At 39.1% G+C, this 13,301-nt stretch overlaps 1 protein-coding gene and 1 long non-coding RNA gene across 3 annotated transcripts; both read right to left on the bottom strand.

The window, feature by feature from the left end:
- Nucleotides 1-344: 344 nt before the first annotated feature.
- LOC122145363 lies at nt 345-12,858 on the bottom strand. Of its 2 annotated transcripts, XR_006160301.1 has the most exons (3): nt 12,843-12,855; nt 6,857-6,862; nt 345-1,038 (listed from the first exon to the last, which is right to left on the bottom strand). It is a non-coding gene; the product is annotated as an uncharacterized LOC122145363 (long non-coding RNA). The 2 variants fall into 2 exon arrangements; XR_006160302.1 differs by lacking the exon at nt 6,857-6,862 and having other exon boundaries at nt 12,843-12,858.
- Nucleotides 458-4,828, bottom strand: slc32a1 (solute carrier family 32 member 1). The gene is made up of 2 exons (XM_042758996.1): nt 3,940-4,828; nt 458-2,798 (listed from the first exon to the last, which is right to left on the bottom strand). The coding sequence occupies exons 1-2, from the start codon at nt 4,330-4,332 to the stop codon at nt 1,611-1,613; spliced, it is 1,581 nt and encodes a 526-aa protein (XP_042614930.1). The 5' UTR covers nt 4,333-4,828; the 3' UTR covers nt 458-1,610.
- Nucleotides 12,859-13,301: the final 443 nt, after the last annotated feature.

Genomic DNA, 13,301 nt, shown 5'->3' with positions numbered 1-13,301 from the left:
CGCCGTATGAAACACGAATGACAAGTTGCATTTATTTTTTGCATTATAATTTATTTAATAAATCTATTCAGATAAATTCAATACAATACGTAATGCATTTATTAACTGTCTGCGGTCATTATTTTTCATGTTGTAATACTGAATTAAAGCTGCCCTATTTTTGTGATCAGCAGTAGCCTATTTGCATGGAATGCATTTGTCTATTTCAGGAATTATAAAAAAATAGGTAGGCTATCTTGAAAATGCATTTGCCCATTTAACAACAACAAATATCTATAATATGTAATATAATATGTGAACACATAGGCCCGTTAAATGCGCGTTTGGAATAAATCTCTGAGAGGTGGACTCGACTGATTCATTGTTTTGTAGATTTATTCTGTTTTAAAAAGAAAAAGAAGCACGTGTTTCATTTTTTTCCTCCATATCACACAAAACCAAAACAACAGTTGTACAATATAATTTCACGCGTTTCTTTATTCTTCAATATATTCATTTTCACGATATATGATAATGATTTTGTGATATACATTCCATCTTTTAAACCACAATAACACAACACGTACGGTTTTATAACATTTCCACAGCACCCATTGGATTGCACAAAATGAAAAAAAAATGTCTTATGCAAGTCCCTTGATTTCGATCCAACCACGCTAGAATAAATCTCACCGAGGGGAACATGAACTTTATTAATAGTTTTAAATCACGACATTTGATATCCGATAAACAACGCAATGCTCAAAATCGAAATTTAGTTATTTGAGTTGGTGGGTAGTTTTATATTTTCCATGATTTCTTCCGACAGATTTTCGTTTTTCTTTACACTATCTTCACGTCCTTTCTTTCTCTTTCTTGTTCGTTATTCGATGTCTTGTAAAAACACGAGTCTCTTTGTAGCTATGTTTTCTGGCAAAGAGCGTTTTCTTCTGAATATCTCTAATACTGCATGGACATCATACGATCAAAATGCATAGTTAAATACTTCTATTCACCGTCCAGTATGCTGCCTTTATTATTATTATTATTATTTTCTATCTTGTCCACTCCGTTTTGGTTCAGTAAATGCAAACTATAATAATCAAGAATTAAATGTGTCCTCAAATCGAATTAAGGAAAACCCATCATTTATTTTAAACGTATTCTACGGTGTTTATTGCCATGGCGTTGGTCCCCTGTCATTACTGTGATGTTTTTGTTCTTAAGCGTGTATTGCAGATCCTCTCTCACAGCATTGCTTTGCTTTGCTCAGCTGAATGTCTTGCACTCAGATGCAATGAAATGATTTCTTCCTCGATTCCTGTGGAGTCGGCAACAAATCAAAGCTGAAATAAATTCACTTGTTAACCATTTTCTCGCTTAACAACAAAAATATAGGTTTGCTCTGCATGGTATCTGTTTGCTGTCCAAGGCATTTCTCATATGGATGAGTAAAGATTTGTGTTTGAGCTGATTTATTTATTGTGTGTCAAGTTCAGATTTAAATGAGCCTTGAATGCTTTTGTATTTATTTATCTTTTCTGGGGGAAACGTATCGGTTTGGTTATCAATATGTGGGATGCGTAACACTTATCACCAAAATACCACCGCTCATCATTTTCCAGACTAATCTAATCGGCCAGGTTGTATGTGTACGCCTCGATGAGGCCCTCGACGGAATGGATGAAGCCGGAAATACTGCATATACCCCCGATCACAAATATGGCGACGTCGAAGAAGACCTGATGCCACAAGAGCTTTCTCCACAACAACTTGAGATGGAATAAGCTGGGGAGGAGAAAGCACAGCCCCGCGCCCGTCAGGCTTCCCGTCAGACCCATGAGGAGCGCGAAGTGCGGCACATAAATAGCCATGAACATAGTGAACACAACTAGTGCACAGCGGAGTGAGAGACCCCACGATTTGAGACGCCCATCGCCCCCGTAGCAATCCGGGAAAAACGCGCGCCCTCCGTCTTGGAAGAAAGTCTTTTCCAGGACCTCCACGGCGGCGAAGAACGGCAGTGGGTACGAAAGCAGCGCCTTGGACACCAAGAAGAGGTTGACGACGGCTCTGATGCTGGATGGTAGGTTGTCGGTGATCACCTCCTTGGTCTCGTCGGCCCACGTCAAATAAGCCACCAGGGCGAACAGGCCTTTGAGGATGCAGGCGGCGATGTGAGTCCAGTTCATCATGCAGTGGAACTCGCTGGGCTTCTGCATGTTCCCCTCCAGCGAAGGCAGGAAGATCTGGGAGGTGTAGCTGAAGACGATGATGCCGATGGAGATGGGGAACTTCTTGACGTCGATGTAGAACTTCACCTTGTCCCAGGCCCAGTCTCGCGCCCTGGACAGACAATAGGCGATCACTAGGATGTTGATGATGAAGTGCGCGAGGGTGCAGAGCAAGCTGAACTTGGACACAGCTTTGAGGTTCTTGAGGAAGGCGCAAGGCAGAAGAGCAACAGTGGCGATGATGGCCCAAGACCTCTGGGACACGGGGAGGTTGGGGAAGCTGTTGTACATCAGGTTTCCGCTCACGACGACGTATAAAATGCAGGTCATCACCAGCTCGATGATTTGGGCTACATTGACGACGTGGCCTCCCAGTGCGGGGAAGCGCGGCGCGCAGCATGCGTTAGCAATATCCACATACGAGTCTCTCACTCGTACCAACTGGCCGTCTTCGTTTTCTTCGTAGAGGCAAGCGATGAGGATTTTCCCCGTGTAGCAGCACACGACCGCGGCGAATATAATGAGGAACAGTCCGAGATATCCTCCGTGGAGAATGGCGTAGGGTAACCCGAGAACAAACATGCCCTGGGGAGATAAGCAGAGCATGGCTTTATACAACAGAACACAAGTTCACACAATTCACAACATAATGCATTCTGTTCTATTCTAGCCAGTTATACCCATAATGGTCTTAGTGTTTTTGGTGTCACGTTTTTGTTCTTTCATGGACTTATGAATTTGAGAGGTTCTGCGGGGTTCTGTTGAGGGAATGCGACATCATCAGCTTCTGCATTCACTGCAGGTGTGATGGAGCATAAGGAATGCAGCTGAATTCAGTCGGACATTCCATTTGCTGTGAGCAAAGTCACGCTCACCTCATTGTGTCGTCATCAGGATGAATCAAATAGGCAGGGAGTCACGTCACGGACGTCACTTTTGATATTAAGAGCTGGAACTGCATGCGCACGATTAAATATGTGAGGTTTTATTGTTTAAGTATGCGTTTTTTGATTTTTTTATATTATAAAGTTATTTTTTTTTTTATTGTTTTTTGTGTATACATACATTTTAAAACGGGTTTTTTCAGTCATAACATGTAAAGGGCACATAATGCTCTCCAGTTTACGCACGTCGAAAAAAGACATGCAAACCCCACAAAATGCCAGTATAGAAATGCATATTGAATGGACTGCTTGATTGGTGTTTTATAAAGCTCAACTCGTTGATAAAGGTCCCTTAATATCAGTCGGATCCCCCGTGACACCGATCAGCTCAAGAAAAATCTACGCCATTAAAGAAACGTTTTGGCTCACAGAGGACAAACCCTTTTAGAAACGTACATATATATATATATATATATATATATATATATATATATATATATATATATATATATATATATATATATATATATATATATATATATATATAGTTTGGAAATCGTTTTTACGTAACATTTCCATATTGATTTATACTAAAAACTTTAGAATTTGATTACACACACACACACACACACACACACACACACACACACACATATATATATATATATATATATATATATATATATATATATATATATATATATATATACACATACATTTTGAAAACGGGTTTTATATATATATATATATATATATATATATATATATATATATATATATATATATATATATATATATATATATATATATATGCATCGCCATGACGCGTAATGCCTCCTCACCTGGATCGCGTTGGTCACGTTCCATCCTGCCTCCCAAGCAGTAATTTTTGGCTTGTCCGGGCTGCCTAATTCGGAGCACAATCCGCCGTCTTTGGACGCTGAGGGCGGCGGACCCGTTCCATCCCTCTGATAATGGCTGTCCCCCTCGCCCGCCGTTTCTCCGCCGCCCTCTCCACCCATTTCCTCGGTTTTAAGGATGTCCATTTGAAGCCCCTGCCTGTGGTCATAGTCCAGATCATCGCAGGCGGCGAAGCCCAAACCCTCCTCATCGGTGGCGGCCTGGAAGCCCAGTTTGGCGAACATTCCGCTCACCTTCGCCTGCGACTTATTGGTGACCGTGGTGGCCGCGTTGGACAGCTTGTTAGAGATCTTGCTTCTAATTACCGTGGCCATGATTGCTCTCCTTAATGAGACTGGTGTTCAAATACCTCTGCAAATGTTTTTCTGGATATATCGAATTTAGAGTGCGACCGGAGTTCTTTGTCTGCGCATCAACGGAGCGAGAAGAGAACGGACTCTCGTGGTGACGCGTGTTCGTTATCTCCAGTTCTGACTGAAATCACGCCTGGTGTTTTTGCTAATTCCGTGGTTCATGTCACTTTCAGACGTAGATGACGCCTGGCACCTGCATCCTGTTCGCCCGCTCCTCTCTCTTTTTTTTTCTGGCCGAACTCTGATGCGCGCTTCCCAGAGAGCAAGTTTAATGTCCGGTGCGTAAAGGACACCGCTCGCGGTTTTGCGCGGCTTTTTCGTTCTCTGGATCCGTGGCACAGCGTCGACTCCTGCGTTTCGGTGGCCGTCGCTGATGCCAATGCGGTACACGGGAGCTCGGGGGTGATGAGAGAGAGGCACGTGTCACCGTCAGCCTGCCAATGCTAAGAGTCTTGCGCGCAACGCGCGTCTCCGGCTCCCAGTGCGCGCGCTACTCCGCACCGACAAAAAACGGTGTAAAGATTTGCTGCATTTCTAGGGGAGGTGCTTGCAGGACCCCATCCTCCTCTCCACTCTCATTATGCCCAATATACTTGGTCACAACACCCAATGGCATCCGGGGTCTCATAGTGTTGCATAACTTTACGTATATATAAACCGTCTCCACGCGTCGCACTAGGTCTTACATGGACACTGCAAGTGTTCTTGAAATATTCTTGTTGTGTTTTCCTGTCGCATATTGAACTCTACAGTTTTTATTGCTTCAGATGAAGGTTTAGCACTCATTTTCAACAAGAGGAACCCTCGAGTTGGTGATGGAATACTCTTTTGAACGGATTTAAAACCTTCCTTCATTCGACAAGGGAATGAGCAAGAAATGCGCCGCTGATTTGAATTAGATTTTATTAGTTTAGATTTGTAGACGACATTATATTAAGTTATTTGAAGTGTTGCGATTTATTTAATCCTTCTTATTTTTTTTGTTAAAAATAGCGAGGATGTTTCTCATGGATTATTTGTCACGGTGCAGAAGTATTGTGCATTGGGATGTTAATATGCATCATGTTCTAGGACTCTTTTTAAAGTGAATGAAGATGATTTTAAAAAATGTTATTAAGCGACAGTCTCTTTTTTCACTGATGGAATTTCATCATGTGTTCATCATATTCATGTATATTTATAAAAGCGTAGTTCTGATCGATCTGTGTGGATTCCTACAAACAAGCGGACGCTTTATAAAATCATCTAGGCCTATGAGCACATTACAGTGTTCGTTCGGATCGAATTATTCACTATAACATATAATGAAATAGGCTTCAATAAAGTCCTCGGTTCTGTAAAATATGCGCAGTATTAACATTTCGTGTTTTCAAATTCTCGAAAGAAATCAATTCTACATTAATCAGTTATCAATACAATGATACTCGTGCGTTAAATAAATAATAGGACTTTTTTTTCTAATAAATGTTGGCATGATTACAAATTATATTAGATGTCATGTCCTGCTATGCTCAAATGTAAACGAATAATCAAAATGATATCTATTCGCTTGTATATTTCCAACAAAAATAATAGTTACATTGAAATAAATCAATGCGACAAAACGAATTTATTGAAACTTGATCGGGCGATGACGTGATTAGAACAATCAAACGAAATTATGTAAAATCGTAATTATTTAGAACGTTGGCTGTGAATAAAGAAACACTTAGACAAATTCGGGAAACGGTCAGTTTTACTGAATCTAAATGTTTCATTAATATAATATTTCAATAGGTCAAATAAAAATTCTGTAAATGTGATGCTTATTTTGAAGCTTATTTCATTAATAAACGTATTTCTAATTTATTCATACATTATGCTTACATTATACAGGCTTATATAGAATTCGTGCTGCCCTGTATTCGCCATATCTAATCTCTCATAGCAGTGATTGTCTTTTCCCCGGAGATGTTCTGTGTCCCGCAGGCTGTGCTCGGCCTCGGTTTCCCGGTGGGAGCGGAAGGGTTAATCGGAGTGGCGTTATCAGGCGCGCGCAGATCCGCGGAAATACAATCAGGACAAGAACAGACGCACACGGGCTTTATTCAGCGCGTTTCTGAGTAATATAAGAAAATACAAACAATTAAAAAAATAATTAAATAAGTAAATAAATAAAATAAAAATGGAAAACAACGATGGTAACAATAAGAGTGACGATAAGAATGATAATATAAGCAATGTAGTGATGACTTATCCTGGTCAATTTTATATAATTGATAATACAATATTAAATATAATAAATACCCCCATCTACGTGCAATAGGTCATCTTTTTTTGGCTTTGAGCATTATGAAGAAATAAGGTTTATTAAGACTAGATTTACTAATTATGTTGTATCGACATTCTTCGTGTGTTAAACCTGTTCAGGATCTGTTAAGTCACTGTTCTCCAGTGTGAAGAAGCATCAGATTGATTTTCCTCACCTCCACAACCATATTATCACTATTATCTCATTCCCATTCTCTTATCTTGCTTTCACTGAATTATGTGTTTTATGGTAAAATTCAAAGACAGCACGTGATCCTTATGAACAAATTTCAGGTATATTTTGGGATGGTGAACGTGATGGCATGTCTCCACTTCTCATTCAGTTTATTACCCTTCAGAAAAATAATAGAGGGCAATAAGAGGTCAGGGTGATTCTCCCAGGAGCCTCTCCGCACATAATCCTCAATCTGTCCCCCGGGACCCTGATCCAGGATCAGTCAGGTGTGTCGCACTGCTGTCTTTGTCAGTGATTCAATGCTATCTTGCTCTGCAAGGTGATCTCAAGCTATTGTTGAAGAGCAGCAGTGTCATGATTCTGTCTGTCTTTTTGTGTTGTCACGGTGGATGCCGGAGTGCTGAAACAAAAGGATTTCGTCAGTCCAATCCTTTGTCCCTGTGGCTGCTTCATTCTGTCCTTTTTCTCATTACACACTTCACTGAGCTGAGCTAGCGTAGTGCAGCGATTCCCTCTTCCTCTGCTGCTATATAGAGACAGATCATTAATAAGCTTCACACTAAACACTATGATGCTGCACAGAAGGGACGCAGAGTAATGAGGCTTATCGTTCACTGCAGACGAACTGAGCTCAAGCAATGTCATACGAAGAAGTGCATCTGATGACTTTCCTAAAGACAGGTGCAGTAGCACCCAAACACATTTCAGAGAATTGCGTGATTTACATAATATACTCAGACTTTAGAGATGTGCTGCATACTTCAGGTGCATTGTTAAAAAATAAGTGTTCTTCAGTTGATCAGTTCTTCATAAAAGAACCATTTTTTTTTTAGTGTGACATTTTACTAATCTGAAGAACATTTTCCACTCTAGAACCGGAATGGAAAAATTCCACGGATGTTGGAATCAATATCAATGGCAATAAAGAACCTTTATTTAACATTTCTGGTTTTAGATTTCTTCTTCACTTCATTTTAAGGAACAACACTCTTAAAAATAAAGGTACTTTAAGAAACATTAACATCCAAAGAACCTTTTCCAATCCAAAAAATGTTCTTTAAAATGGAAAAAATGGTTATTTTAGGAACTGATCACTTAAAGATTTCTCTCTTTTGGAACGTTTATTTTTAAAAGTGTATAGAAGAACCATTTTTGGTTCCAAAAGAACCTTTCAGTGAACAGTTCTTAAAAGAACCTTTTTTTGTGTGTGTGTGAAGAACATTTAAAAAATCCACTATAAATAACCTTTTGTCCAATGGAATGGTTCTATGGATGTTAAAGATTCTTCATGGAATCATCAGTGCTAATAAAGAACCTTTATTTTTCAGAGTGAGTATACGCTTTGCATTTTAAATGAGAGTGAAGACTATTTTATCCTCATGTTTCAGACGCGGTATGATCTCCTCCTGCATGAAACCAACAGCCGACCCGCTGGCAGCCTCTTCTGCGGCTCAGCGAGGCAGAAAATAACACATAACACACTTCAATTAGAGAGCCAAACTGAAAAGACACGTGTGTCTCTGGGGGCCGTGGCGCAGCGAAATTAGCCAATCACGCGCATTGGCCCCTCTCCGAATCCATTACTATTAGCATCACAATCCCAAGTACATTATTGTGCTGATTCGCCGCTATCAGAACAGATATGTGCTGCTTTTATAAGTGGAGTCACTAGTAGATGCTGCGTTCCCAAAAACACTTTCAGCAGTGGTTGATAAGCCGTTGTCATAAATGTGATGGCCCCTGATGTTTGTTTATATTAGATTTTCAAATGAACACTTGAAAAGCAAAATGTTTAAGTTTAGTTCATCCACAGAGGTTCACCTAAATAGAGATATATTTTTGGCTCTGATTGCTTGATAACAAAAATGTGTTCTAAGAACATTTTGTAAACATTCCCATTTAAAAACATTATTTTGGAATGTTCTCTAAATGTTTTTTTAAATTTTAAGTGAAGGTTAAGGAACATTCCATTTTATAATTTTCCAAACATTATGGAAATGTTACATTTGAATGTTCTCTGAATGTTCTGAAACAAGAACAGTAAAATTAAAAAAAACATTTCAGAAATAAAACGTTCCGTGAACAATGTAAATAATGTTTTTGTGCTATCGTTTTGAGAACATTATTAAAGACCAGGTAACTTAACATTACTAAAAGAACGTTTTTCATAACAGAACCTTGCCAGGAGGTTTTTGAACAATAGAAACATTTATTTCACTGTATTATCATGATTTATCTGTCTGTCTAAATAAATGAAAATAATGATTCTTTATATATAAATGTGTGTTTGTATGTATATTAGGCATATTTTGGCCATCTAACATTATGAAATAAACCTGCAGATGATCATGATAATTCACTGAGGCAGAAACGTGTTGAGAGTCTAAGAACAAAAACAGAAAAATCACATCCCATAACTCAGATAAATTTGTCCCTTTTAGCCATAAACACACACACACAGACATATGAGAGTGAAATCCAGGTGGCCTTGTGGTAACCACTTAAAAGCCTTTTCATTTATCCTAATGCGCCTGTTTAATGGCCTATTATGAGATCCCGGGAGAGATGTGGGTTATATTAACCCTGCTGGAGCAGAGAATGAACACAGCTCACACACACACACACACTCTTCAGTCCCTCTCTCTTTACATGTCAGATACGAGAACAGCTCTGCGTATATTCATACGTGTGTCTTTCCTTGTTGATTGCTGCTGTTGTGTTTTCCTCTGGCGGTCCAGACGGCGGTGATATTTCTAGCGGTCCTGACTCACTCCATCACCTTGTGGATTTTCTCTCCTTGTTCCCCCCCGCCAGGACACATTAACATTGTAATTGCCTTTTAGCCCTCTCCTTTGAACACACTGTAAACGGGCAGTGCTCCTCTGGGATGGAGAGCCTGAGGCCTACACAATCAACACAGCAATCTGTTTCTATTATATGCTTCTTACAGCCACGGCTATCATCCATTATAGACTGATACATAGACTGTGTGTGTGTGTGTGTGTGTGTGTGTGTGCGCATGTGCTCATTGTAAATGGTAAATACAATGATTTCAGTATTGAGGTAGATTATATTCTGATAAGGTTTTGTGCATAAAAATAAACTGAAATATGAGCTTTAATTTAGATAGTAGATCATGGTGCTAATAATGGGTTCAATTCCCGGGGAATGCATATATAAAACCATGGATTAAAAGCATCTGCCAAATGCATAACTGTAAATATAAATCAAATGTAATTCATAAGACGGAAAGAATAAAATGGCTCGAGAGTGACAGAATAAAGAGCGCAGGGGCGTAGCACCAAATTTTGGGCCCTGGGTACAAACCATCTTGCTGGGCCCCCGTACCAAATACCATAGTGATACCAATGGTCTAAGTCTCTCATTCTCTTCTCTTTCCTCGTCAGCTCTGTCCTCCTGCTCCTGACTACCTTCATCACATTCTTCACTTTCCCTCTCATCACTTATATGAATGTCAACCTCATCTTCTATTTCTTCCTCTGCTACAAGAGGAAATAAGCAAAATGGGTACATTGTTATTGTACACATTTAAACTTTAAACTGTAATTAGTAATTACAGTTTAAAGGGATAGTTCACCCAAAAATGAAAATTATGTCATCATTTACTCTCCCTCAAGTTGTTCCAAACCTGTATGACTTTCTTTCTTCTGCTGAACACAAAAGAAGATATTTTGAAGAAAGTCGGTAACCAAACGACTGATGGACCCCATTGACTTCCATAGGAAAAAAAATACTATGGAAGTCAATGGGGACCAGCAACTGTTTAATTACCAACCTTCTTTAAAATATCTTCTTTTGTGTTTAGCAGAAGAAAGGAAAATCATACAGGTTTGGAACAACTTGAGGGAGAGTAAACTATGACAGAATTTTCATTTTTTGGGTGAACTATCCCTTTAAAGTTTAAATGTGTACAATAACAATGTACCTATTTTGCCTTATTTCCTCTTAACATTTAAGCTCACCTTGTCTCACTGTCACTGCTTTCACCTGGCCGTGATGAGGGGCCTGCTGCTGCAGGGTCTGAAACTAAAATATATGGCTTCAAATGGTTGCTAAAATATCCTTTATTGTCACAATACCTTTTTTAAAGTGTAGGCTAAGTACAAGTTAATTGCTGATTATTTGTCTGTTTAAAATAAATGCAGACTATAGAATCACAGGGTACACTAACCGCCAAACTAGACATTCAGTCTTTGAATTACGTTTTTAAAATACTGTAAGTCTTTTTCAATCATTAAGATGTGCATTAAACTGAGAACAATCCTGTACTTAATGTAAGAGCGTGCGCGAACTAATTTGCATAACAATGCGGTAAAATAGGCGCTAATGATCTGTGTTTTCGCGGGTGTTAGATTTTGACAATGGAGGGAAATATACAGTGTTTTCATGTAAACTTCTGACTCTGGGGAGAACTGCAGCAGAAGAGGAGACAAGCTGCGCAGCTGTCTGGAGTGGCAGTGTGTTGAGCTCCCAGCTCCGCCTCCGTCTGCTTCTCACGCCCTGTTATTTACCCAGAAATATTGTTTGCTCTCTATGAAGGATGTGATACTATACATTATTGGTATATTATTCAAATAGAGTACGAACATAAATGTATGCTATTCTGCCTGGAGTAGATATTTATGTTAAAACAATGTCAATGCTCGATGATGCATTTGGAGCTCACCTTTCTTTTCAAAAAAACTGAGTGAGCTACTGCTTGCCCTCATTTGCCTTTCTCTCTTTTAATCTTCTTTTCTTTTCGTTTTTGAGCCCCGATTTTCCTTTCTTAATGATAGACATGACTCTTCCCCTGTCTTCCTAGTTCATATCACGCCTAACTCCAGCTCCTGTCTCATTAACTGATTCAATTTCTCCGCGGGTCCGCAGCAGAAGCACCTGACCTGCGGGTCGTACCATTTACATTGATTCGAGAGGGGTGGTGGGGCCCTGCACAGCATGAAAATTTCTTTTTTTTATATACCAAACCAGTGCCTAAATACAAGTTTAGTTTTGCACAGGAACTTTTTTATTTGTACATAAATGCTATACAAATGTTAGTGCATGTATATGTATGTATAGAAAACTGACTTCTAAGGGCCCCCCCCTGCCTCGGGCCCTGGGTACTCGGTACCCTTTACCCCCCCAGTCCGACGCCCCTGAAAGAGCGTGTGTTTCATTGAGTGCCTCAGTCTCTAGGTTCATGAATAAATGAAGGGAAACAGCTCAGTTTTCCACATGGGACAGTTTTGTCCTGTTAAACAAAACAACACACGTTTAGAAATCAATGCTACGGTGGTTCTGAAGCGGTGTGGGAAACTCTAGCTGTTGACTTCATCTGAGCAAATATAATTGAAATCGAATCAACTGTTTAAACAGGAACAACTGGTTTTGCTCATGTCTTATTTTTCTAGACTAAAACCCAAACTGTCCACGAGTGAAGGTTCTATTGAAATAATTACAGTCATTACAACACAAACGCGAGCACCCATTGAGATGCAGACCACCTGCTTTTAATAACAGTCCGCTCATTCAGATGAGATGTAAATGTGTTTTCTTCTGAAACTACTGAGCTGCGACGCTCACAACTATGAAACGTTCGCATTAATAAAATCTCACGAAGTATGAAAGATATGAGCAGCGATCGCTGAGAGCCTCATGAATATTCAGAGCTGCGGCGCGTCGTGACGTCATCGCACACGCTTTCTTTGATTTTAATTGGACCGAGCAGCAGTAAAAAGAGCTCTGTTGATTGTCAATTTACAGAAGCGCGCAGACACATAATAGAGTCTGTGTTCATGAATACAGTCTCCGCGCATGATTCAACATCACCGCTATTGATCTACACAGAAATAACAGTCTCCAGACCTTCTGTGGAAATGAAAATTTTTTTTTTTTTTTAGCAATAACCCTTTGATGCAGAAATCATTAAACAACAAAGACAAAAAGAGTAAATGTTTTTTTTTTACTTAAAATAGTAATTTACTATTTTCTATCTTTTTTTTTTTAAAGGTGTGAGTTACACATCTTCCAGCTGGTGGTTTTTAAATACAGGGTTTCTGTGGGTCATAAACATAATGCCAACCTCAGTATTTCTGATTTCTCTTCCAGTACAGATATCTAAACATCCTTAAATCAAGATACATTTACTGTAAATGCAAAATTATGATATTAAGTCGTATATTCTGAGAAATCAATCAAAATTAAGCGAGAACAAGAACAAATATCTGTCAGTGAGGATAGAAAACTTGTTTTCCCTTTGAATTAAGTTGACTCCTTTGACAGATAATTGTTCTTGTTTTAATCATAAACTCACTTCATTTGATAAATTTTTTCAGAAAACAAGACTTTATCTTTTTTATCATTTTGTTTCTTAGGTAAATGCATGTTGATTTTAAAATCTGGAAAACAAGACAAAGATACTAAGCACTTTTTTCAGTGTGAT

Source organism: Cyprinus carpio, chromosome A6 (assembly GCF_018340385.1).
Source record: "Cyprinus carpio isolate SPL01 chromosome A6, ASM1834038v1, whole genome shotgun sequence".
NCBI lineage: Eukaryota > Metazoa > Chordata > Actinopteri > Cypriniformes > Cyprinidae > Cyprinus > Cyprinus carpio.
Note: the sequence above shows the minus strand (reverse complement) of the source record. Positions and strands in the feature narration are given on the sequence as shown.